The 27,559-nt window shown below is 42.0% G+C and overlaps 1 protein-coding gene across 5 annotated transcripts; it reads right to left on the reverse strand.

Moving 5' to 3' along the window:
- Nucleotides 1–5,205: 5,205 nt before the first annotated feature.
- Nucleotides 5,206–27,559, reverse strand: IL36B (interleukin 36 beta). 5 transcript variants are annotated; one of them, XM_010366058.1, is made up of 5 exons: nt 27,525–27,559; nt 9,387–9,465; nt 8,740–8,847; nt 6,627–6,766; nt 5,206–5,784 (listed from the first exon to the last, which is right to left on the reverse strand). In XM_010366058.1, exons 2-5 carry the CDS (start codon nt 9,397–9,399, stop codon nt 5,572–5,574), a joined length of 474 nt encoding a protein of 157 aa, XP_010364360.1. In that variant the 5' UTR covers nt 9,400–9,465; nt 27,525–27,559; the 3' UTR covers nt 5,206–5,571. The 5 variants fall into 5 exon arrangements, with proteins under 5 accessions (XP_010364360.1, XP_010364363.1, XP_010364361.1 ...); XM_010366061.2 differs by lacking the exon at nt 27,525–27,559 and adding an exon at nt 10,324–10,473 and having other exon boundaries at nt 9,387–9,413; XM_010366059.2 differs by lacking the exon at nt 27,525–27,559 and adding an exon at nt 10,324–10,473.

The raw sequence follows: 27,559 nt of genomic DNA on the forward strand, positions 1-27,559 counted from the left end.
TGATCTTCCCATTTTTCATGAAAACCTTTACTTTACAATTTTTTAAAAAACACTCTAAGGACTGGACAAAACACATGTACAGGCTATGTAGTCCAAATCTACTTCTAAACAGACTCCAACCTTCTCTAGCTTTACAGGTATGATTTACCAACTCTTTAAAAACAGATAGTATCCTTGTTTTACAAACTCTCCAGAACCCAATAAAAGAGAAAAAGTTTGCAGCTTATTCCATTTGTAGCATTTCCTTGATACCAAACCCACTCAAAGATTGAAGAGATGGAAATCTTCCTCCTCTTATTTCTTGTCCTTCCTGGCATTCCTATGTTGGTCCACATGGATGGGAAGACTTTGTCCTTCTTTCTAAGATGGTGATGTTGAAGGGAACTCTTCCACTTCTCTCTACCTGCAGGAGAGGAGTAGTATCTCCTAGGTTTAGCAAGATGTGGACATTTGCTAAACCACCAATTGAGTAGGGGCTAAGAGGGCAGACTCTACACTGACGCTGCATGGAGCAGCTTGGAGTTTGCCTTCCATTCAGCCTTACTCACTTGGTTCTGCTGAAGAGTGACAGATTATTACAGTGGCTGGAGAAAATGAAATTAGAGTTGGTGGGCATGGTTTTGGCCCCAAAAGTCTAGACTGAGGCCCCAAAAGACTAAGAGGCACCTCTCACTTCCCTAACCCATCTGTAGCAATAATAAAGACACTGTTATGATTTTGATTTTGGCATCAACATAGTTTCTAAATGTTTGAACGTGGAGGGGGATTGGAAGGAGGGACTGTTACCTACAAGTCTTCAAAATTTAATGTCAGTTCCATGAGGATGGCCATATTTTCCCCTTTTTGTTTACTACTATGTCCCCAGCACTTAGAACAGCATAGGTGCTCAAAACATATTTATTGAATAATTCAAATTATTGATCCTGACACTTCCTTTGAGATAAACACAAGCTTTGTTGTTTGGGGTTCAAACTACACGGTGAGTTCAGAGAAGCTATTACTAGTGGATTTGGCCTTGGTCAGTTAGATGTGGCTTTTATTATGGCCATACTGCTATTATAGGCATAGATAAAACTGATTTTAGAGAGCTAGAGCTGTAATCTGCAAAATTTAACCTGCTAAACTGTACAAGAAACAGAGAACATCAGTGTATGATTTTTGATCTTTTGATGGTTGCTGTTAGATATTGTCAATTGCACGGTCTTTGCTAGTCTCTGTCTCCTTTCTAATTGCATCCTTAGTTAAGGAGAAATCCATTAACAGAATGACATTACAGGTTTCCTCACTTATTTACTCACTTATTTCTGGTGATACTTTCCAACCATATGGCCTAGAGTTGAATTTGAAGTATTCTTTTTATAATCAGAAATCTACTTGTAAACGACTCAAACTAATAAGGTAGTTAACTGATCTGTTCTTTAACTGCATATTTATCCCCCCTTCTTTGTTATTGACAACCCAAGTGTTGTTTTCTTGCCCCTAATTCACATTAGATCATCAACAACATTAAAATAAACTTATTGACCTAAGTGAGAGACAAAGATTCTCAGTTGAAAGGTTATAGAGTTCTTTACATTTTCTCTTCTGAAGAATAAAAGAAACTGAAGTTGAGGGAAGGGCAGGGCAGATTATGCATGCTGACGGAAATTGAAGAGAAAGGATGGGTGGAAGCATGCAGGGATCTCTGAAATGGACTTGCATTCAGGTTTCTGAATGGAAGAGATTCAGGGGACAACTGTCTTTGAGTGTCAAACTCAAAGGGTAAACTCTCTACCACCCTGTGAAAAACCCACCATTCAATAATCCTGGGCCTGAGGACCATGACTGTTGCTTCAGAAACCAACAAAAGCATCAACATCTCTTTGAATATTAAAGTATCTCACAGGCTGGAAAAAAAAAGGTCATAGGAACTAGAGCTTCAGAGACTGGAACAGGGGGAATAACACTGCTCATGCTCTTTCTCCATTTATTGATATTCTATTTCGTGTGTGTGTGTGTGTGTGTGTGTGTGTGTGTGTGTGTGTGTGTGTGTTGGCCTTATTTTTTCCATACTACAGATAGACAAGGAATTAGCCTACCTCCTTGCAAGGTTTAGGAAACCCACATTGTTTGGATAGTGCCTTCTGATACAGATTAAACAGAAATCTGTTGTCCGGTGCCTTCTCCTGCGGTTCTTAGATTTAAGCAAAGAACATCACATCCCTGGATCCAGGAGAGCAAATAAAATATCTGAGGATACCTCTTGAGTCTTTCTGTGGTTTCTCCTCCTCTTCTTCCTCCTTCACCACCACAAGGTTTTCACTCCTCTGGCAGAGGGCACAGGTGGTGCGATGTAAGGTGGGCTGGCTGTCTATCTCTTGCTCATGTTCAGTACCCCTGGGATAGCTGGGAAGCTGATATTTATAAGCACAGTCCAGGATTACATTGTGTTTTTCACCACCATCTTCCTATAGATTCTTTCTATACATTTAGCTATTTGCAGAACTCACATTCTTTGCAGCTCTTCTCAGAAAATCTACGAACTGTGTATCCAAGTACATTGTTGCAAGTCTCTCATGGCCATCCTCGAGGCCATCTTGTGCTTAGTCCTGACCTTGTCAGAGAACACATTTGCAATGGTGAATTTCCCTGGGCTCCTTCTCTTGTGCCCCTAAGCTGTTGTGCTTATGCATAAATACATATGGGGAAAGGCCTGGACAAAGTGCAAACCGTCAGACTGTGCACCGAGCCCTCCAAGAGGGAGGCACAGGATACTGGCTAGAAGCTCCTGGGGATACTCTTGGTTATGTTTCATTTCTGCAGCCATCTCCTCCCGAGTGGATGCCCTTGTATCATCGCATTCCCCTGGGGCCATATTGGCATATGGGGAAGAGGAGGACGAATTGAGACAGGGAAGTTTCTAAGCAGCCTTTCTATGTTTTCCCTCTCCATTTTCTTTGAGAAGCTTTCCAGTTCCTTGGACCCTTGAAATTGAGGGCTGCCCCGGCCATGATAATGCAGATTCTCCCTGATGCACTTTGGTATTAATGGGAAGATGCTAATACATTAAATGAAAATTAATTTGCTTCAACAATATATTCTGAGAAACTGCTAAGAGGGAGGGAAGATTTGGTATATAAAGGGAGTTCATAAATGAAAGAGACAAATTTCTGCCTCTATGTACCTAGAATTTGGTTGAGGAGAAGACAGCAAATGGGCCAAGACAAGGAGAAGAAGCTATAGCACAAAGCCTAAGAAAATAAATGTCCCATGAGAAGGCAAAAATGCTACAGACCTCACAGAAGATGAGATGTTGCCTTTGGTTGGGGAGATGAGGAGAGTCCCCTAAACAGCTGGAAGGGATTTAGGATGTTAGTAAGACATAGGCAGCAATGGAAGTGTTTGAGATGTGTGCAAAGGCATGAGCAGGGACGTAGAGGGAAGAAATTCAAAGTGTTGGAGGAGTAGAGAAGAGAAGTTGGTTTTGATAGAATCTATCTTAGCCTAGGTTTATACCAGAAAGCAGAGCTTGAGACAAGGGTTTGCATGCAAGAGGATGACAAGTGACCCTAGGAAACATGAGAAGGGGCTGGGGAAATTGAAGCAGGGAAATGAGGGAAGTCAATTCAGGATGTGTTCTTGAACTTAGCCCTGCCGTGGGTGATTACGTCTCAATACTGCTGGGAACGTCTGAGGAACCATGAAGAATGAATGCATCTCAGAACTGTCCACCTGTGAAACGGATAAGAGAAGTTGCTCCTCACCCACTCCCATTCCCCATTGGTCAAGGGTTCCCATGCAGCAGCTCCCTCTCACATCCAGGTTTATGCATGTGTGAATTCCAACTAGGTTCCAGCAAGTGTCCTTCCCTACGTTGTCTTGGGAGGGCTGAAGCTGGAAGAGAGAAATGTTCAATGTTGCTGAAATAATACACTGCCAGGTTACACTGTTTCAAAGTTGGTTGCACGGTAATGACTGGAGTAAAATGTCTGCTAACAGCATGTAAGGTGGGGTTCAAGGAGTATCCCAAACAGAATGCGGGGGGGCGGGGGAATGAAGAAATGAGAGATAATGCCAGAAGCATAGGTTTGGGGACAAATTATGCCTGACTGAGAAATTTGAATTTATCAGTGGGTACCCATTGCAAGACCCAATATGCCTGCTTGTCATGTGCAAAGAAGGACAAGATCTCTTGAGAGAAGACAGCCTGTTATGCTCATGTTCATGCTCAGGATATTATGGTATATTTATTGCAGTCTACATGTACTTCGTTAGTGAATTTGCAGATTATATTACAAACTTTAATTAAAATAACCCTCACAAAATGGACAACTGGCTTTAAAATATCCCTATAAAAGAGCTGTAGATTGAATGTATACTAACAAAATTCCAGAAAACATGAATAATAACAAGAAAGTGTCATAGCTGATGCTTCTTCTTCCAGCTACTTTATAAAGTAAAAACAAAAAAAAAAAAAACCCAGTTCTAGAAGTTGTCTGAAAGAAATTAAAACCAATATAAATGATTTTTTAAAATATGGATTGGTTTACAATCTCCACGGTTAGCAACTTATCCTAACCAAAGTACAGTTGACCCTTGAACAACATGGGAGTAGCAATACAGTCAAAAATTCATGTGTAATTGCTGACTTCCTAAAAACTTAACTAATAACCTACTGCTGACCAGAAGCCTTGTCAATAATATAAACAGTCAATTAACATGTTTTGTATGTTATATGTATTATATAACGTATTCTTACAACAAAGTAGGCTAGAGGAAAGAAAATGTTAATAGGAAACTCGTAAGGAAGAGAAAACATATTATTATTATTCATTAAGTGGAAGTGAATCATCCTAACAGCCTTTATCCTCATCATCTTCACATCGACTGAGGAGAAGAAACAGGAGGGGTTGTTTTTACTGTCTCAGGGATGGAGAGGCAGAAGAGGTGGAGGAGTTAGAGTGGGAGGTGGGAGAAGCAGGAACATTTGGTGTAACTTTTATTGAAAAAATCACTGTTTCAGTGGACCTGTGCAGTTCAAAATCGTGTTGTTAAAGGGTTAAGTGTATACACTGTTAAATTATTAACTAATGACATTAAGAATTCATTACGATTATGAAGACATGCAAACTTTCAATTTCACATTCATCCCATTCTTTCACTTTATTTTTGGGGTACATATTAGAATGTTCATAATAAACACGTAAAAAATTAATGCATCTTATTCTTTTATTGAAAAAGTTGTATGAACAAAAATGTCATGAATCCACATCTCTACATCATGGGTTGGCAAAAGGAATAGGAAAGGAGGGTTGCATGAAGCAGCATTTGGGTGGTTGACTAAACTGGGCATGGCAGCTGAGTGGATGGTGGGGTAAGATCAAGAAAGAATGGAAAGTGATTCTTAGGTTTTAATCTGGGATAGTGAAATTCAAGTGAGGGTGTTGGTACAGAAATGGATGTTTGGAGGAGGAGGTGGCTTTTGGATGGTAAGAATGAGGTAAGCTATGGATGGACTGAAGTGCTGGTCACATGATGGTCTGTTAAGATGACTCTAACAGCTTGATTCTCTATCCACAGCCTAGGCTGGATTTATTCCACAGAATCTAAGTAGAAGTTAGTGTTATTAGTTTTGCCCCTCTCCTGGGTGAGAAAGATGGGCTGTCCTGATGTGGAGGAGGTGGCTAGGAACCAGCCAGGGTAAGAGACTGACTGAAAGACAGAAGTGGAGCCTTCTTCATTGTGGAAAAAGAGAAAGGGCTTCTGTGCTTCCTTCTCCCTGTACAGGTCCATGATATTTTTCTCCTGGGGGTGGAAAAGAGGCTTGTTAGAGAGGAGGGTGGGAGGAGGAAGCTAAAGTAACTCAGCCCTGAGTGTATAACAGGAGAGGGACTGCTGCCCCCAAAGGAAGGGACAGAGGCTAGGGACAAAGGCAGATGAAGCAGGACATTAGACTGTGAAACAGGGAACTGGCTGGGTTCCAACAGCCTGGCTCCACTCCGGGATCCTGTGACACAAGGTACTCTGACTCTCTGAAGCATCATTGTCTTCCCTGGAACAGAGGGAGGCTTAAATCTCTCTCTTGGTGCTTTTGGTATGCATTTGTCTGCCGGTTCCTGCCAGTCTTGCTGCATTCTCAACCTCCAAGTGGGCTTGTGCATTACAACTTCCATCAACAGCAGAAGGATTAGCTTCATAACTACAATATTGCCTTGGTAAGATTTATGTGTTTATGATACACAGACCATAAACATGTAATCTTCAAAATTCACATTCACAATCTCTTTTTGTCTCCTCTGCTGTGCAGTGGCCTTTGCTGTAGTGACAGCATCCCATCATCTTAGAGGATTTCCAGAAGGCAGTTAATCAGTACTGAGAATGGAGAAACTACTGTTCTTTGGCTTTTCTGAAACATTCCTGTGAGTGTACTTGCTATCTTTCAGAGGATCTATGCTCTGACATTAAAAGAAGTGTTATATCCATTCCAAAGGCAGCATTTGTAGATTTGGGGATCAGTCAGGTCAGAATTATTTCCTTACATTGAATAACCCAGGATTGCAAGAATATTATTTTTATTCAGTAACATGTTAAATGAAATAAAAAGTCCATTTGACAGTACTTCTCTCATTAGCTGCAAAATCACTCACCTTAAGCTGCAAAGTAGGCTTGCCCTGAATTTCTGCACAGAAGAGACAGAGATCTTTTCCCTTGATTCCCAGGTAAACCAGATTACCCTTTTTCTTATCACTGAATTCTGTGTCTCTGCAAGTTATTAAATGAAGAGTAACTGGAAACACAAAGGAAAATGGAGAAGATGTTTCATTCTTACTGGTCTGACACTCAGTTACTGCTCCCAGGCAGGGAATAGTGACAGGCTTCTCCCATCAGTCATGTGGTAGAGACCCTCCATCACCCCCTCAAACCTATTTTGTTTTTACTCCTTAATAACAGAACCCCAGTTGTCACTAGGACACATCGCTTCCCAAAAAGAAAAGTAAAATTTCCTGCCACCCTTGCAGCAAAATGTGGTCATACGCTTAAGATGTGGCCTGTGAGATAAAAGTGTGGAGCTTCTATCTCATGGGCCACAACATGAGATGGGATGGAGGCTACCCAAATAAAGTGAGAGGGGGATAGTGAGAATGTAATGGCAGTGGTCCCGGCAAGAGATGACGTTATCTTAGAAATCAGGCATGTTTTGCACATAGACCTACCAGTCTTTGCTAATAGATTGGATGGAGAGTGAGGGAAAGGAGGAATCAAGGATATCTCCTGTATTTCTGGCTTGAGGACATGGAGTGGACAGAAATGCCACTAACAGAGACCGTTAGCGGTTTTGAGAAGACAGATCCATTGTTCTACTTGGGATACATGAAGTTAGAGGTATCTGAGAGGACATCAAGAGGACATGAGTAAACTATTGAGAGAGGAGTTCTGTGTTGCAAGTGTCAACGGCAGAGTGAATGAGCATAGCAGTGATTCATCAATCCAAAGGATCAGCTCGTTGCCCATTCACAGGGCTTGTAAGTGATGACTGGCTGAGCCCTGAAGAACATCATCATTTGGAGATTTCCGAGACAAAAGAGAGTCATAAAGGAAAATGCAAAAGAGGAGCCAGCAAACCTCAGGAGAAGTAATGTTCTTATAGAAGGAGAAGATGGGCCAGGCGTGGTGGCTCACGCCTGTAATCCCAGCACTTTGGGAGACTGAGGTGGGCGGATCATGAGGTCAGGAGTTTGAGACCAGCCTGACCAATATGGTGAAACCCCATCTCTATTAAGAATACAAAAGTTAGCCAGGCACAGTGGTGGGCACCTGTAATCCCAGCTACTCGGGAGGCTGAGGCAGGAGAATTGCTTGAAACCTGGGAGGCGGAGGTTGCAGTGAGCTGAGATCACGCCATTGCACTCCGGCCTGGGTGACAGAGAGAGACTCCATTTAAAAAATAAAAAGGGAGAAGATGTAGAGTATTCAGGAAGGAAATGGTCCATTACACTAGTGAGCTGAGGGCCAAATAGCATGGGGACCAAGAAGTATCCTTTGGGTTTGAGTATTTGAAGGTCATGGGTGAAATAGGAGGTTGGGGGGAGTAGTAGTCAGAGTAATCCAGATGTTAGAATGCAAACTATGCAGCCAGCTCTTGTGAAGTTTTGCTATGATTGGCATAAGAAAAAGTGTTGGTAGGGGGAAAATGTGGGAATCAAGAGAAGGTTACAGCATGTCTGACAATGATAGAAAGGATCCAGTAAACAAAGGTGGAATTTGCAGGGAAGTGAGGAATTAAATGTTGAAGTTCTGGATACAGGGAAAGAAACTGAGATGGACTGACTTTTGATGGGAGGAAGGAATATTTCCCCATTATTAGAAAAGATGATGCCAACTTAGAAAGCAGGGTAGGTTTAGTGGTGGAAAGATGATGGAGTTTGAATCTGAGGACATACGTAGCAACGGTTGGAACCTGAACGAGAGAAACTCCAAGGAGAAGGCTAGCTGTTATTTGAATGGATAAGCCCTTCTAATCTGAAGATATTTTCTTTTGGTAAGAGGAGCTGTCAACCCTTAACACCCTCATTTCTAGATACGGGATTTCCTTTGTGGAAGGGAATCATAGTACCCTTTCTCACTTGACCTTCCCTGTGGCCATTGGGCTGGTGCCTAGACGTGGGCGAGGTCCAGGGCCAGGCTTGTGCAAGTTCAGCCTCATTCCTGGTGAAGCTGGCATCACCTCAAGAAGCAACAGTGGGTTTGATTGTCACTCACCAGGCTTAACACTGTTGCTAAGAGGAGCTGCTATTAAAGAATTTCCACTCAGGACCCACACCATCTGTCGAGAATCACGAATAGCATAGGATTTGGGTGCTGCCTCCCCTGCCAGATGACAAAAATGCACAGAATACACATGAGGTTATCAACTTCAGGACTCCAGTTGCATCCTGGTATTAATGGCTTTTGAGTTTCTGGAGAGAGTCTCATTGCTCTGAGAAGTAGTGGCTATAACGATAAATGGAGGGGAAATAGGGCAGGGGCTAGTTTGTGAATCAAAGCATCTGAAAGGATCTACGTGCAATTCCAGTCGCAAGATTCACCTTTTCCTAGGGCTATTAGTGACTTGTCTTTTTCTGAATGATAAAATGTCTAGGTGGTAACAAAACCCCATAATATTTAAATTAGTTATCAGTATGTTGTTTTAAAAATCCTCTTATCAAAATAAATAAGCAATTCTAAATACAGATAATAATAAAAGAGCTAGATGCTCTGAGATTTTCAAAGGCTGTTGTATGAACTGAGTGTTTTAGCAAGAGCAAATACATTGATAGCTTAGCAAATGGTAGGGGTCCTTCCATCCTATTGTCTTTGGTGAGGTCAGGTGGAGATATTTCCAAGCTGATTTGCAATTCACCACTTACATTGTGGGTTCATGATGTCTTCAGAGCCTGTTGTGAAGAGAACCAGATAGATCAGATGGTAGTGAGGAGGTTGTTAACACTTGGCCATGTGAGAGAAGGAGAGAAGAAAAATGTTATGCTTTTTTCTCCTCTCCCCCTAAAATTTTACTGTAAAAATTCTTTAGAGAGACCTGCCCTGAGAGCCTCTCCCAGATGCATATTTGAGAATAAGATGGGTACAGCATATTTCAAGGCCAGAAAACCCTGAATGGAAGCTCCCCTCTGTGCTGTGGCTGGCATAGTCCTGCTTCTCCAGGCTGTGAAGGTCTTGGCATGCTTTCCATTCATTGCATCTGGGATTGTTAGGACGTTCCAACACATCACCACAGGCACCTTCTAGTGCTCTGCGTCTCTGGGTTGAGAGGAAGGAGGGAGGGAGTGTGTGTGTGTGTGTGTGTGTGTGTGTGTGTGTATTTCCATTTTAGCCCTCCACACAGCAGGTTAATCACCACTTTTCCTCACTTGAAGCTGAACACTCCTAAGTAATTGGTAGCTAACCTGCTCACTGAGCCCATCTTCCTCCATTCCTCATCCAAAGAGACATCTGTAAGGATCCCGCACATGGCCACTGGTGGGCCCCACAAGGTGCTTTGACTATTAGGGGTCATCTGCCTCTGGTTTTCTAGTTAGGGCACCAGAACAGTCCCCAAGAATATCACAGACCCTCCACAATGAGAACCAGTTATTCACAACCCTCCTTCCCTCAGGATCCTTGATGTCTGATTCAATAGCTGTCCCTACACAGTGGGTAAGCAGATCACCAACCTGTACGCTTGTAAGCAGCCCTGGCTCCTTCAGTACTCTGTACCTTTGACAAGACTCCCAGAGGCACCTTAAGGCTAAACACAGAGACGTGAAAGAAGTTCCCCATACCTGGGTTCTGAGCAGTAGAAGTTACCTTTAGCAAGAGATGCCCTTGTCCCTGGTTTCAAAGTCAAGGCTCTAGCTGCATGTAAGTGTTCTGAAAAGCTGGTCCAGGACTTCCAGGCCCCTTAATGACCAAGGAAAGAACATTCACTCCTGCTCCTGGATGTGTTCATTTTGGCAAGAAAGCTGATACGGCCCATAGGTCTTGTGAGGCTCTGGATGAGTGACAGTGGAGCAACACAAGCATGACTGGTCTGTATTTCCTGATTAACAAGAGCAGAGCCAACATCAGAAAACAGCAATGAGAAAATCTGGATTAGGCCAGTTGCTGAGCTGAGGAGAACGCCTTTACTGGTCTTCCTTGGAGGCAGAGGTGTGTCTCCCTTGGAGGCAGAGGTGTGGCTCTCTTGACCCACTAAACTGCATGAAGTCATTGCTGTGTTTGCATCTGATGTTAGGCCAGTCACAGTACTCCTTGCAGGAGTTATACACACCCACTATGTCACATTTATATTGTACAAATATTGAGCGCTTATTCTGTTTCTAATAAAGTTATAAGAACTTTACCTGAGTAACCTTTTAATCTTCACACACACACACAATTCTTTTTTTTTTTTTTTTGGAGATGGAGTCTTGCTCTCACTCTGTCACCAGCCTGGAGTGCAGTGGCGCGATCTCGGCTCACTGCAACTTCCACCTCTCAGGTTCAAGTGATTCTCCTGCCTCAGCGTCCCGAGTAGCTGGGACTACAGGCACCCACCTCCACGCTGGGCTAATTTTTGGTATTTTATATTTTAGTAGAGAAGGGATTTCACCGTGTTGCCCAGGCTGGTCTCGAGCTCCTGAGCTCAGGCAATCCCCCTGCCTCAGCCTCCCAAAGTGCTAGGATTACAGGCGGGAGTCAATGCGCCCACACACAACTATTTAGGGGCCATTAATTTTATTTCTCATGTAAGAAAACAGAGGCTCTGAGAGATGACAGAATGTGCCCAAAGTCATACAGTTACTAAGAAATCTAGCCAAGTTAGAAGCCAAATCTCTCTATTCTTAACCATTATGTGACATGCCCCCCCTGGGTCATAGTCTCCTGCATGCTGCACTAGCCGGAACACAGTCTTGCATTCAGTCGTGGATACTGAAAAATCTATAATGTGTCCAGGAGAGGAGAGGAGAGGACTTGGAGGTCTCATGGTTTCCTAACTGTGAATTAGGAATCAGACTCGGCTTCAACGTTGGCTAGGAAAGAAAATCATTACTTTTGAAACTAAATATTGTTGGTCAGTCCCACTCCCAATCACTCTTTGTGGTTCTGCTCTCTGAAATCCAACATTGACCCTCTCTTCTGGAGCACTGTAATAGTCTCCTTGCTTCTGTTCTTACCTCCCTAGAGGCTGAGGAAATTTAAGAGGGCTTATTCAGACCACACAGCATGGCAACTTTTCTCTTTTCATGCTTGCGCAGGACCCTCTAATAGCTTTGCTTTACACCCCAAATAATAACCGAAGCACTCACCAAGCCCACATGATCTGGGTCCTTCTTATCTTTCTGTTGCCTTCTGTCCCTGCCCATCTGACTTCCCTGCTCTGGATGCACTGGGTTCTGCTGATTTTCTTGCCCTGCAAGCTTATCCTTGCCTGCAAGGAGCCTTTCCTGTTCCTCTGAAGGAATAGGCTTCCCCAGGTCAACAAGTGGTCTACTCTCTTGCTTCTTCCATGCATATGCAAAAAAGACAACTTCTCAAAAGATATTCCCCAGCCAGCCTATCTCCAAGAGTCCCTCACCCGTGTCCTAGCCCCTTATTTTCCTTAATTATTTTCTTCATAGAATGTATGTTTCCATGGTTTTGGAAAATGTATGTATGCATGTATGTATGTATGTATTTATGTATGTATGTATGTATGTATGTATGTATGTATGTATGTATTGTCTCCACTACCAAAGTGCCAGTTCTGTGGGGCCAGGGAACCTGTTTTGTCATGAGGCCAGAGAACTATGTGTTCAATGGCTAGAATGGTGCTGACCTCTTATGGGAACTAAGAAGTATCTTTTGATAAACAAGTAAGTGTATGTAATATCTCATGAATAAGAGGAAGACAGGGAAGAGAAAAAGGGAGTGGGATGCTTTGTGGGACAGGCATCCCTTGTGGTGAGAGGCGAGTTCTTAACCTCCTCATGGAGAAGGGCCAGGGGATGCTCTCCTATCCCATATCCAGGATGGAGCCTCCCAAATGAATCACTCAAACAGGCAGTGGGACTGGGAGCTTTGCCGCACCTAGAGACCCACAGGCTCACCTTGGCTCCTTGGCCAGGGCAGTGTGTGGTGAGGGAGTCCAGGGAGACCCTGATGTGATTTTACTGAAGTGTGGTGTACTCTAGAGATATGTGAAGACAAGGCTCTAACCTTCCCAGCACCAGCAGAACCTAAAGAAACTGTGTGGTCACATTCCTTGGAAGAACTTGGCAGAAACTCCCACCCCAATTCAGAACTTTGAGACACTTAAAGTGTAGAAGACGGAAGACTCTCATGACTCCATGCAAAGAAGCCAGTGCTTGGTAGAAGGGTTGGAACCATGAGATTTTTCCCAAGGGATCAATGTGTCAAGTGATGGGATGTCCAACCATGAAAAGAATTTGAACCTGGGATCTATTCAGCTCCTGAGAGAGCTTCATGATGGAGACAGGCAGGGTGACACTGATGGTCAATCACACTGTCCAAGAAACTGCACACACTGCGTACTGCAACCGAAGGAAATCAGACTGTAACAGAAAGTGTGGGAACCCCTCTCTCTGCAAACCCAAAGCCAGTGCTGCCAGAACTCTGCCTTTCCTATCCTTTCCTATGCTTTTTCTTGGTCCCCAACATCTCAGCACTGGTAGGGGAACATGACCCATTCGCCTATGCCCACCATCTTGAGAAGTTCTTCTGAAAAAAAAATAATAATAATAACAAGAAAGTTGTGAAGTTTGACTGGGATGTTGCTAGAGGACCTGATATCCAGTGAGACAAAAAGCAAGTAAATATAGCAACATCGAAAGTAGAAATTAAAAAAGAAGGAAAGGAAAAAAGAGAGAAATATTTTGATGTTTATACCTAGATGCCTTGATGGTAAATAAATGGGTTAGATAAGTAAATGAGTCAGAAAGAGAAATAGACTATGAAGATGGCAATCCCAAGAGTCACAGAATGGTGGCTTCACTCAGGGAGGGGTGTGAAGATTCCCAGGATGAAGCTGTGTCTCTGGCATAGACAATGCCTTTCCTGACTGGATCAGAGGATTGGGATAAAAGAAGGCAAGTGGTTGCATCAGGAGAGTGGGATTTGGTGGGGAAGAAATGGGCAGGGCTCTGTTGTTTGTAATTTTGCACTTTTCAATTCTTTTTTTGTTTTTCTTTTGCTCTGTCGCCCAGGCTGGAATGCAGTGGTGCCATCTTGGCTCACAGAAACCGCCCCACCCAGGTTCAAGCGATTCTCCTGCCTCAGCCTCCCAAGTAACTGGGATTACAGGCATGTGCCACCACACCTGGGTTATATATATATATATATTTATTATACTTTAAGTTCTAGAGTACATGTGCACAACGTGCAGGTTTGTTACCTATGTATACTTGTGCCATGTTGGTGTGCTGCACCCATCAACTCATCAGCACCCATCAACTCGTCATTTACATCAGGCATAACTCCCAGTGCCATCCCTCCCTTCTGTCCCCTCCCCATAATAGACCCCAGTGTGTGATGTTCCCCTTTCAGAATCCAAGTGATCTCATTGTTCAATTCCCACCCATGAGTGAGAACATGCGGTGTTTGGTTTTCGGTTCTTGCGATAGTTTGCTGAGAGTGATGGTTTCCAGCTGCATCCACTGTCCCTACAAAGGACACGAACTCATCCCTTTTTATGGCCGCATAATATTTTTTATTTTTTTGTAGATACGAGTTTTGCCATTTTGGCCAGCCTGCTCTTGAACTCCTGACCTCAAGTGATCTGCCTGCCTCCGCCTCCCAAAGTGCTGGAATTCAGGTGTGAGCCACCGCACCATGCCTGATTCTATATTATTTTTAAAGCAATATGCATGTATTGTTATAAAAAAGATTAAAACTAATTAGTCACGTTCCATGCCCTCATTTTATTTATCTGAAAACATCTTGCTTTTTTTTCATAAAGTGGGTGCTGAGTCTCCTTTAAGGAGATAAATATAGGAAATTTAGGAAGGCTTATTCAGATACACACCATGGCATCTTCTCTCTTTTCGCTCAGAGAGAAAAACCAAATATCTGATGAATGCAGCTGAGGGCACCCAACCTTTGATATGAAGCTCAGTTTTCATTTCCAGGTTGGAGATTTTGCCTTAGTCTCTGTCCTTGCTGGTGACAAAGTCAGTAATGAGCGGGAATTTCCTGTTCCTGCCCCCAGTAAGAACACATTTCTGTGGGTGCCAGAATAGCTCAATTCCTGGATAGGCCAAACTCAGGCTTTCAGAAGCCTGTGAGCCATGGAATGAATAAGCATTTGATCCTGCCCAGAGCGCCTTATTCTGATTCTTTAAGCTGAGAGTCCAGATATTCATTTCCTGGTGTTAAGGGAGATGGATGATGTCGCAGGCCCAGCCTTGGTGACTCAGCCAGTCAGAAGGGACTGCATCTGGGCCAGACAAAATCTAGGACGGCACTGCCCTGTGTAGCCTGCCTATCTTGCCTGCATTCCACCTGCAGGGAATTTGCGCTGCTCCGATTCTCCAGTCTGGGGAATATAATAAAGTCACAGCAACTGTGGCAGCACAAGCGCTAAGATCCAGACAAAACTGTGGAGTTGAGGGAACCTTGGCTCTGAATTTCTCCTTTGACTCTTAGGTGTGCTCAGAAGTGCTTAAGAACCAGGTATCCGCTCCCTCTGTACCTCCCCATGATGAGCGTGAGCATCCGTGTGGATCAGCGACCACAGATGAAGGTATCTATGGCTCTCAACGTCCATGAGGCTGTGTGTCCACCTGTCCATGTCCTTCCCTGTCACAGGCCCCAGGGGTATTCCCAGCATAAAGTCACTTTCCTGTTACTTGGAGTTCCCTGATACTTCTTTGTGGATTCTCTAGAATAGAGTAGAGAGTACAACCTGTGGGTTTTTTTTTTTTTTTAGAAGAGCCAGCTCATTTAGAAAATCCAATTGAGGCTGGGCATGGTGGCTCCCACCTGTGATCCCAGAACTTTGGGAGGCCAAGGCAGGTGGATCACCTGAAGTTGGGAGTTCGAGACCAGCCTGACCAACATGGAGAAACCCCATCTCTACTAAAAATACAAAATTAGCACAGCGTGGTGGCACATGCCTGTAGTCCCAGCTACTAGGGAGGCTGAGGCAGGAGAATTGCTTGAACCCAGGAGGCAGAGGTTGCAGGTGAGCTGAGATCACGCCATTGCACTCCAGCCTGGGCAACAAGAGCAAAACTCTATCTCAAAAAAAAAAAAAAAAAAAAAAAAAAAAAAAAAAATCCAATTGGTCTATACTACTTTCTGATTTTGTAGTCTTTATATCATAATATGAATGACAGAGGAGTTTTCTATATCCTTATGATTGTCCTTTTATGGTTTCTGTCATTTTGTACACACGTAAGTACTTTTTAGGCAATTGACCTGAACCATCAGATTCTATGCTGTAGAGGTAAATTCTCATCGAATTATGTACTACATTTTATGTGTTGATTTGAAATTAGGTCAGATTAATTAAAGAAATGGGTGGCTGATACTACTAAATTTGCATAGATAATTTATGTGTCTTTCTTTAGTTTAATTGATGCTTTACAATTAGGGCAGATCTGAATAACAGGAGTTTTTAACGAGCATTTGATGCTGACATTTGAAGAAGTCTGGTAGTACTGCTCCTCCTTAGGTTAAATGATAACTTAAAAGGTTCTTCCCTGGAATTTACAAAACCTTAAGTGGGACTGAGGTATTTCCAGAGAACAGATTGTACTGATAATTTGGGCCAGGAGGTAGTTTGGGATCTGGACTTTTCACTTTCCAGACAGCAATGATGCTTTTCTTCTTGTTACAAGTTGTTGAAAGAGAGGCCTTCTGAGAACAAGACCCCTGGACCAGATCCTCACTCCCAGTTCCCGAGTGCTCCTCACCGCTGACTGGGCTCAGATATCTGCCCAGTGCCTACTATGGTGATTCTGGATCAGACTTCATCCTGTACCACTTCTATTTCTGTGAAGATAGATGAGCCTTTATACTAGGAAGTCTGAAATGGTTCTAGGTTTTCCCATTTGCTTTCAGCAAATCTCTCCTTCGTGCTTCCTCTTTAGAAGGTCCAGTTCCGAAAAGTAAGTAGTTTTCTGGCAGGAGATCTCAAGTACAGCTGTGACTGCTAGTTGCTCCACTGTGGTAGTTTGTGCAGAGTGAGATGGGTGGTTCTGAGTGACATCCCCAAGTCTCAGTCCAATTTGGCCACTCACGGAGGAAGTTGGTTAATGTAGGAGCAGATACAGAATAGTAATGACTTCAAGCCTGAGGCTCAGATGGGAGCCTGTGGAGTTAGTTATTTTTGGAAGGTATAATCCCACAGAGCTGAGAAAAGATGTAAACTTCATGGTTCCAAGGACTAGTGGTAGGAGAGTGAGACAAAGAGACAGAGATGAGGACAAAAGATTGAGCTGCAGAGCCAATTATTAATTCAGAGACATCCTGGAGAGAGGCTGTCCTCTCATTGCCTTATCTCCATCAGGCACCTGCTTGTTGCAGGTGATGGATTCTACAATGAGAGTGACTCAGTGGGAGACTGTCAGTTGCAGACTGGATTAACCATGTTTTCCCATGTCCTCTTCTCACCAGAGTGAAGGCAAGTCGTCATGGGTTCTGTCCTTTATGTTTAAGGGATGAAAAGGAAGGAAAAGTAGGGTGGCCTTGGGTTTTTGCATCCAGCCTCCTCTCTCTAGATTGAGATATCAGCATAGTCCAGGTTGGCCCCTGGATATGAGACTCACTCTGGTCATCTTGAGAGTCCAAGGATATAGTCGGTGTCTGCTGTGAGGGATGAGACAGGCACAGAGCATTTGAACCTGCTCTTGCTTGACCCCTCACTAAGATATAAGATAAAAAGGTCCCCAGTGTGTCCCAGTCACAAAACCCAGGAACACCCAAAGAGGGAAAAACCAAATACTCCAGGAAGCGGCCACTATCCCACCCCTGCAACCACCCTCACTGTGGCACAGTTCCCCGGCTTAGAGTACTGATGACCTTTGTGTTTAGTTAAGTCAACGAGAACTGATAAAATAGAGTTTACAATATTACAATCTTAGGCTCACACAAATTTCTGATCTAAAGAGGCCTAGAAATAAGTATACTAGCCATTATGTATCAAATTAACAGAGAGTATATAACTTACAAACTAGAAGGGAAGATGAACAAAGGAAAAACAAACAAAACCACCTTACTCAATCCAATTGAAGGCATAAAGGGAAGGAGAAACAGGAACAGAAAAAGAGGTATCAGGAAATAAAGGAAAGAAAAAATGAAAGCATGGTAGGAATAAATCCACATGTTTCAGAAACCACAGTCTATTTAAATGAATTTAATTCTCCATTAAAAGACACCTTCTTAAAACAGAAAGGCATGAGTTTCTTTTTGTGTTACAGAGTTGGCTTGTATTGGATCAGGACTTTTACAAAAACACCTATAAAACCTGGATCAGATAGGGAAGGGGTGGGAAACTGCTGACACTGGTGAATAAGCATAAGACAAGGCATGCAGGCAGACCCTGGAGGGAGGGAGTAGTCACTTGGGGAAAATCATCTGCGTGGGTCAATTTCCCATTTTTTTAAAGTTTCACAAGGTGGGCAGGCTGAAGTTGCACAATATAGAAAATCCAATAGTTTTTCTTGAAGAATAAGGTAACAGATGTGACTCTGCATCAAGAATAAAGATCATCAATAAAGACCAATGCTGAAATTGCCCAGACAAGAATTGTAAAGCAGAACTGTATTAATGGAATAAAGGAGAAATGCCACCTAAATCTTTTAATAGATAAAGTATTAGGCCAAAGGTAACATCTACTTAGGATATAAACTCCCACCAAACTAGGAATAGAAGAAAACTTCAACATGTTAAAAAAAGCGTCCACCAAAAAAAATAAAAATAAAAATAAAAAAAAAGTCTACAGCTCATACTTAATGGTGAAAGAATTGATTTTTTCTCTAAGATTCATAACAAGTCAAAAATGTTTGCTTTCTCCACTTTTGTTCAACATCGTACTGGAAGTCCTAGTCGTTTCGAGAAGTCTGCTAAAAATACACAAGAAATAAAAATCAGAAAATAAGTAAAATTGTCCTCAAATAATATGATTGTTTATATAGAAAATCCAAAGAAATCCACATAACAACTACCAGAACTAATAAGTGCAAGGCTGGAGGATATACTGTTTTTCATAGAAAAGTTAATTGTATTTTTATATACTGGTAGCAGGCTGTTACAAAATGAAAGAAAAAATCAAATCCATTTACATAGCGTCAAAACCTTAAAATACTTAGGAATAAATTTAACGAAGTATGTAAAAGACCTATGCACCAAAAACTACAAAATGTTGCTGAGATTAAAGAATATCTAAATAATTGAAGTTATATATCATGTTTATGAATTAAAAGACTCAATAGTTTTAAGATGTCAGTTCTCCCCAAATTGGTCTATAGATTACATGAAATCTCTACCATAATAACACTAGGCTTTTTTTTTTTTTTTGGTTAAAATTGCTAAGCTGGCCAGACATAGTGGCTCACACCTGTAATTCCAGCACTTTGGGAGGCCAAGGCAGGAGGATGGCTTGAGCTCAGGAGTTTGAGACCAGCCTGGGTGACTTGGCTACATCCTATCTCTAAGAAAACACAAAGATTAGTGGGGCATGATGGCTTGCACCTGCGGTCCCAGCTACTTGGGAGGCTGAAGCAGAAGGATGACTTGAGTCTGCAAAGGTTGATGCTGCAGTGAGCCAAGATTGAGCCACTGCCCTCCAGCCTGGGTGGCAGAGCAAGACTCTGTCTCAAAAAAAAAAAAAAAAAAAAAAAAAAAAAAAAAGAAGAAGAAGAAAGAAGAAAATACCAAACAAGCTTGGAAAAAGATGATCCAAGAAATCACTAACTGTACCACAAAATGACAAAAATCAAGACAATGTCTTACTAGCAGCATAAGGAGTGATAAATAAAACAATCAAATTGAATAGAAAACCTAGATGCCAAAGTGATCCAGTGGGAGAAAGAGATACCTTTGAAACAAACTGTGCCAGAACAATTAGATATCCATGAGAAAAAATGAATCTGAAACACTACCTCACACATAATACTGAAAATTTAATCGAGGTGAATTATAGACCTAAACATGAAAGCTAAAACCTTAGCGCTTTTAGAGAAAAAAGGCTAATATTTCTTAAACTTGAGGGTGAGCAAAGGTTTCTTAGGCAGATCTTAGAAAGAAATAACCATGAAAGAAAATAAAGGTTAAACTAGACATTGTTAAGATAAAAACTTACTGATTAGGCTCATCAAATGACACTGTTAAGGAAACAAGTAGCAAGTCACAGACATATATCTGATAAACAACTGATATTCAACATATATAAAGAACTGGTATACTGACAAATAAAAAGTTAAACAATCTAATTATTTTAGAGACAGGGTCTCACCTACGTTGCCTAGGCTGGAGTGCAGTGATTATTCACAGGTGCAATCATAGTGCAAGGCAGCCTTGAACTCCTGGGCTCAAGAGAACCTCCTGCCTCAGCCTATCAAGTTAACAATCGAATTTTTAAAATGGGTTGACCTTCTGGGATGGTGGTGAAGAGATCTCAGTACCTGGAAAGGGGGTGACTTTGCCCTCAAGGATGCTGGGAGGCTTTTTCTAGGGAGCTGACAGTAGTGACAAAGGACATCTGATGTGGAACATCGGGGGAAAGAGAGCAGGACTTCACCTCATAAGGACAACCACCAGGAGGTGCCTCTGACACCAGCCACGCATTTCAGTGGCTGAAGTGTTTTGAGGGCTGTATCTGAGGCACCTGTGCACTCACCTGGCACCCTGTGTTGTTGTATCCAGAATGGAACCTCTATTAGGGCAGGAGTCTTCTTGCCTTTCCAGGGCTTCTCACTATTCAGTGCCACATAATAGGTCATTCCTAGAATGTCTAAGCTAGCTACATCCCTTAATCCTGCACTCCAGGGTTTGAAAAAAAATCAACTTTATTGAGGAATGATTAGCATTCATTTTACTTACACATATGTTATAATCCTAATTAACCTTGTTATTGTTTTTTAAACAATTATCTTTTAAAGGGATTTAAATATTAAGTTAAAAATCTCACATATGTGTGAATATAGTTATCATCTCTGGAGCTTACTTTCTGTATTAAAACTCTTATTTCCATACAGTATTGTTTTCTTTCTGTGTGTGTCTCAAAAGACATTTATTTTATCTTAATTTTGAAAGATATTTTTGCTGGCTGTAACTGCAAAAACATAATTGACCACATTTTTTTCAGTAGTTCAAATATGTTGTTCTACTGCTTTCTTGCTTATATTGTTTCTGACAAAAAAATCTGCTGTCATCTTTATTTTTATTTATTTTTATGCATTGTGTCCTTTTACTTCCAGGTGCTCTTAAGATTTTCTCAGTATCACTGGTTTTGAGCAATTTGACTATGATTTTGCTGCTGTAGTTTTCTTCGCACTTCATGTGCATGGGGTCATCAGTCTTCTTGAACCTGTGTTTATGGTTTTCATCAAATTTAGAAAATATTTGGCTAAGATTTGAAAAAAGAAGTTTTGTTCCCACCATCTTCTTTTCCTTTAAGAATTCCATGTATTAGGCCACTTGAAGTTGTCCCATATATCACTGATTCTTTGTTTTTATATATGTCGTATGTCCTTCTATTTTTATTTTTCACTTCGTAATTTATTTTGGACAGTTTCTATTTCTATGTCCTCAAATTCACTAACAATTTATTCTGTATGATAATGTCATGTAGTGTATATTTCATTCCAGATATTGCAGTTTTTCCATCTTGGAGTTTGACTTGAGTCTGTTTGAAAATCTTTCATGTCTCTATTTAAATTATTAAATATAAATAATTGAGACATAACATTTTAATGTGTATTTGTTCATTTTAACATCTGTGTCAGTTCTGGGTTGGCTTTGATTAATTTTTCTCCTCATACTGTGTCTGAATTTACTGTTTCTTTGCCTGTCTGGTAAGCTTTGGATGTCACACACTGTAATTTTACTGTGTTAGCTGCTAGGTATTTTTTTAATGCATAATAATGCATTCTTACTTTGGAAATATTTCAAATTTACAGAAAAAGTGCCAAGATTGTGTATTAACATTTTACATTAGTTTTGCATATGTGTAACAATGAATACACCAATATTGACACATTATTATTATGTAAAGTTTATATTCTGGTTTCTTCAGGTTTATTTTATTTTTTATTTTTTTTATTTTTTATTTTTTTGAGAATGAGTCTCACTCTGTCGCCCAGGCCTGAGTGCAGTGGCGCGATCTTGGCTCACTGCAACCTCCACCTCCTGGGTTCACGCCATTCTCCTGCCTCAGCCTCCTGAGTAACTGGTACTACAGGCTCTCGCCACCACGCCCAGCAAATTTTTTGTAGTTTTAGTAGAGACAGAGTTTCACCATGTTAGCCAGGATGGTCTCATCTGCTGACCTCGTGATCTGCCCACCTCGGCCTCCTAAAGTGCTGGGATTACAGGCATGAGCCACCGCACCCAGCCTCTTCAGTTTTTATCTAATATCTTTTTTTTGTTTCACCATTCCATCAAGGATAAGACATTTAGTCATCATGTCTCCTTAGACTCCTCTTTGCTATAAAAATTTCATAGGCTCTGTTTGTTCTTAATGATGGTTTTGAGGAGTAGAGTAAATCGATTCTGATTTGTCTGATGTTTTTCTTACGATTAGACTAGGGTTATGGGTTTGGGGGAGGGAGATCACAGAGATAAAGTACTATTTTTATTACATATCATATCAAAGATATATACTGTCAACATAACTTATTACTGCTGATGTTAATCTTGATTACCTGGCTGAGATAGTGTTTATTAGGTTTCTCCACTGTAAAGTTACCCTTTCACCCCCATTTCCATACTATATTCATTAGAGGAAAGTTACTATGTGTAGCCCACACTTAAAGCCTGAGGGTTATGCTGCAATTTCTTGAGAGTTGGATATCGAAATAAATTATTTGGAATTCTTTTGCATGCGAGATTAATTATTATTTATTTATTTAGTCAGCTGGTGCTCACTGATACTTATTTTATATTTTAAATTACAATCCAATGCTACTTTATTTATTTTGCTACTTAAATTGTTCCAGCTTTGGCCATTGGAAGGACTTTATTTAGCTCCTGTGTTTCTTTGACATACCAAACATCGTGGATTTTTTTTTTATTTTTTATTTTTATTTCCTTACTTTTTGTTACGACAACATGCTCTAGGCTGCTTTTGTGTATTTTCTGTGCCAGTCCCAAAGTCAGCCATTTTGCCAAGGGTGCTGGGTACTTTTGTATTACAGGTTGAGTATCTCTAATCCAAAAATTCAAAATTAGAAATGCTCTAATTAGCATTTCTTTTGAGCCTGACTTTTGAGTGTCATGTTGGTGCTCAAAAAGTTTTGGATTTTGAAAGATTTCAGATTTTGAATTTTGAGACTAGGCAGGCTCAACTTGTACTATGAATATTCTTGAGCTTAATTCCAGAGTGTAATTAAGGCATTTGGCAAGAATCTGATCCATTTGGGACTTGATTTTAGGAATTGATAGGTTGAACCAAGAAAGCATTTAGTTTAGGTCTAGTGATTTTGCATTCTTTAAGCAAAGTCCTTCTGAATACTGTAACAAATGCCTTGGGAATGATAAGGTTTTCCATGCCAGACAGTGAGAACAGTATTGTGATCTTTGAAATGTTTTTATCCCCAGCCTTCTGGATAATGACAATGATAATGCAAAGTGTAGGAAGAAAGAATTGGAAATATATTGTTGTAAGATCCTTGTGGTAGACTTAAAGTGGTATAAAAAATTAAAGGTAAACTTTAATTAAGAACATGTATTGGAAGCCCTGGGCTAACCAATAGAAATACATAATGGTATAATTAATAAGTCAATAAAAGAGATAAAATGGAATAATAAAAAATGTTAACTCAAGAGAAGACAGAAGAAGAAAAATAAATGTAAAACAGATGGAACACATAGAAAACAGCAAGATGGTAGATATTAATCCAACCATGTCCATACTCAAATTAAATGTAAATGATAAAAACACACCAGGTAAAAGACTGAAATTGTCAGATTGGATAAAAATGCAAGACCTAAATATATGATGTCTATAAAAAACCCTCTTGAAATATAAAGCTATAGATAGTTTAAAGGTAAGAAGGTGGAGAAAGATGTATCATGCAAATACCAAAAAAAAAAAAGTTGCAGTAGCTATAACAATATCAGGCAAAGCAGATTTAATAAAAGGAAGAATTTCTTTTTTTTTTTTTTTGAGACGGAGTCTCCTTCTGTCGCCCGGGCTGGAGTGCAGTGGCCAGATCTCAGCTCACTGCAAGCTCCGCCTCCCGGCTTCCCGCCATTCTCCTGCCTCAGCCTCCCGAGTAGCTGGGACTACAGGCGCCCGCCACCTCGCCCGGCTAGTTTTTTTTTGTATTTTTAGTAGAGACGGGGTTTCACCGTGTTAGCCAGGATGGTCTCGATCTCCTGACCTCGTGATCCACCCGTCTCGGCCTCCCAAAGTGCTGGGATTACAGGCTTGAGCCACCGCGCCCGGCCAAAAGGAAGAATTTCAAGAATGAAAAGGAACGTTCCATAATGATAAAGGGGTCAGTTGCTTAATATTTAGAAATTAAGCAATACACCTCTAAGTAATCCATGGGCCAAAAAGAAAGCCCTAAGGAAAGTTAAAATATTTTGAACTAAATGAAAATAAAAATACACCATATTGGCCAGTCATGGTTGTTCATACCTGTAATCCCAGCACTTTGGGAGCATCTATACCTGAAAGTATACGGGAAATTGGGAGGGCGAGGCAGGTCAGGAGTTCAAGACAAGCCTGGTCAACATGGTGAAACGCCATCTTTACTAAAAATACAACAATTAGCTGGGCATGGTGGCAGGCGCCTGTAATCTCAGCTACTCAGGTGACTGAGGCAGGAGAATCGCTTGAACCTGAAGGGCAGAGGTTGAAGTGAGCTGAGATCACGCCACTGCACTCCAGCCTGGGTGACAAGAGTGAAACTCCGTCTCAAAAAAAAAAAAAAAAAAAAAAAAAGAATGGGGAGAGATTGGAACCCTCGTGCACTGTTGGTGGGAATGTAAAACAGTGCAACCACTGTGGAAAACGGTATGGTTGTTCCTCAAAAACTTAAACATAGAATTATCCATATGAACCAGCAATTCCACCTCTGGGTATATTCACAAAGAATTGAAAGCAGAGACTTGAAAAGCTATTTGAACACCCATGTTCATAGCGGCATTATTCACAACACCCAAAAGGTGATGGCAACCCAAGTGTCCATGGACAGAAGAAGGAATAAAGAAAATGTGTGCACACACGATAGAGCCTTAAAAGGAATGAAATTCTGATACATGCTACAACATGGACGAAACTTGGAAATAAAGTAAGTTAAGCGAAATAAATTAATAACAAAAAAATTACTATGCAATTCCACGTACATGAGGCGCCTAAAGCAGTCAAATTCATGGAGATGGAAAGTAAAATGGTGGCTGCCAGGGGCCGCTGGGGAGAGGGGAGTGAAGAGTTATTGTTTTGCAGGTACAAAGTTTCAATTTTGCAAAACGAGGAGAGTTCTGGAGATGGATGGTGGTGGTGGTTGCACAACATTGTGAGTGTCTTTAATGCCACTGAACTGTACTCTTAAAAATGGTTAAAATGGTAATTTTTATATTATGTGTATCTTACTACATTTAATAACAATATAAAGAAATATCAAAAGATGTAAACGTGCAGATATCTATCGAATAAATAAGTTATCAAAAACAGCAAAAAGGGACAGATAATAATTTTAAAAAATTAGTTTCTGTTTTTGAGGAGCCCATGAAAGCCACACATCACTGAGAAAGCCAAGGAGAGCTGGGGCTTTCTCAGGGGTAGCCCTTGTGCAGCTCCCTTGCCCCGTCTAGTCCTGCTTTAGATGCTCGCTACTTGGGTGAGGGGCTGCAAATCCTTGTGGAGAGAGACAGAAAAAGATGAAGAGAGGTTGAATTGGAGGCCGTGCATCATCTCAGCGGGGCCTCCCGATCCAGCCTGGTGGAGAGCGCCCCCTGCCGGGAGATCCTAGCCTGGCACACTGAGAGTGACAGGCCCCGCTGGAGGAGCCAGCGCAGGATAAGGGAGAATGGAGCTAGGCCAGTGCGTCTTTTGACCTGTTGGCTTTTCCCTTACACATTGGGTTTATTTCCAATTTCCTGCTGGAGAGGAATGGTCAAACTACACAATCCGGGGGAGAAGAGTCCGCAGGCTCTGAAGGCCTCTGAGGCACAGACGAGGAAAGCACCTGAATGTGGATCTGGGGTACGGAAGTTGCCGGTGGCTCTGGCTCTGTTTTTGGGACTCAGTCAGCAGAAACTGTGGGTGTGACACACACCCGGAGCCTCACCCGCCCTGTGGACTGCCCACATGCTCTCTCAAATTCCGGCCTGTGCACCTAACCCTTCCCCAGCTTCCCAGGCAGAGGGTGCCACGGGGCTGAGTGCAGGCAACAAAGCCACTGGCCTCTGACTCAGCTCCCAGCTGCAGCGCTGTGAACCTTGGCCTACAGCCTCCCCCTGACTTCACTGGCATCCAAGGTTTCTCGAAAGCGCTATGAGCCAAGTGGCACCCTTTCCCTCTGATGTGGCTGGGTTGGAGAGGGAGTCCTGGGTGCAGCTGAAGGTCCCCTTCTGCTCACAGCTCCCTGGAGGCTGTGTCTGTGCAGGCACACCATCACTCCTACTCCAGGAAGCACTTTCACGGATGTCCTCAGCTACTACAAGTCACTCCAGGGAGTGATAAATTCCGTCTAAACTAAAGTGTGCCACACTCTGCCATGGGGCACCCCTTTGTCTCTGCACCAGCTCTGTTGGTTTCTATTATCTTCTCTCTCTCTCTCCCTTTGTTTTGAGACAGAGTCTCGCTCTGTTGCCCAGGATGAAGTGCAGTGGCATGATCTCAGCTCACTGCAATCTCCACCTCCTGGGGTTCAAGTGATTCTCCTGCCTCAGCCTCCCAAGTAGCTAGGATTACAGGTGTGCACCACTACGCCCAACTAGTTTTTGTGTTTTTAGTAGAGACGGGGTTTCTTCCTTTTTGCCAGGCTGGTCTTGAACTCCTAGTCTCAAGTGATCTGTCCACCTCTGCCTCTCAAGGTGCTAGGATTACAGGTGTGAGCCACCACGCCCGGCTGGTTTCTATTATCTTCTTAGAAAGCCTGTTGGTCCTCTGTGCATACTCCTTCATTCCCCCAGCCTCCAGCTCTGCCTTCTATTCCAAATGTGTGAATTTATAAGCATTACACAGCTTGTTTTTTTTCATATTGGGGAATGGGTGTGAATCAGTATGCAATCAAGCTGCAAGAATACCAACACTAGGTCCATCTCTTACTAGTTTTGTGACCTTAGGTGACTTAGCCTCTCTAATTTTCATTTTGTCTTATCAGTTAAGTGGGAATAAGCATAGCACTTACGTTAGAGGACTGATGTGACAATGAGGTGACATAATAGCTATATTGCTTTTAACACTGTGCCTGACACAGTGAATGTGTAACAAATGTTAACCTTTCTTGTCAGCAAATTTAAAACCTCACAGCATATTCTGCACTCATTAGGCCGGGCTGTTGGAGCTGAGTCCATGCCTTTTTCTCTCTGGGTTGGGAAAGCCATGCTAGCTACATGCATTTTAGGTCTTGAACCAGCCTTAGATTTAGGTCAATGTAAATTTGGCCTTTGCTGTGTTCTTAATGTCTTCTTTACATACCTAGGAAAAGTGAAGGAGAGTTGAGAAAGACAGAGTGGGAAGAACCAGTGTCTGGGTTTGTGCTAGATGCCAACCTGGCTCTTCACATCCTCTGTCTCATCCAGCCAAGCAGCCACACTGAGCCCCCCAGCATGTGAACAGCCTCCACAGACCAGGAGATTCTGGGTCTGAAATGAGGAGAGAGCTCCAGTCCCACCAGTGCCCCAGAGCATACCTCAGAATGTTCCTTTCTCCCTGTGGGATCCGTGG

Source organism: Rhinopithecus roxellana, chromosome 17, assembly GCF_007565055.1.
Source record: "Rhinopithecus roxellana isolate Shanxi Qingling chromosome 17, ASM756505v1, whole genome shotgun sequence".
In the NCBI taxonomy this organism is placed as follows: domain Eukaryota; kingdom Metazoa; phylum Chordata; class Mammalia; order Primates; family Cercopithecidae; genus Rhinopithecus; species Rhinopithecus roxellana.

Coding starts and splice junctions, on each gene's coding strand:
- IL36B (XM_010366058.1), bottom strand. Junction 6,767..8,739: donor TAGCAACAGTGTTAAGCCTG/GTGAGTGACAAT, acceptor TTGTGTTTCCAG/TTACTCTTCATTTAATAACT. Junction 5,785..6,626: donor AGCCTACTTTGCAGCTTAAG/GTGAGTGATTTT, acceptor TTCCACCCCCAG/GAGAAAAATATCATGGACCT.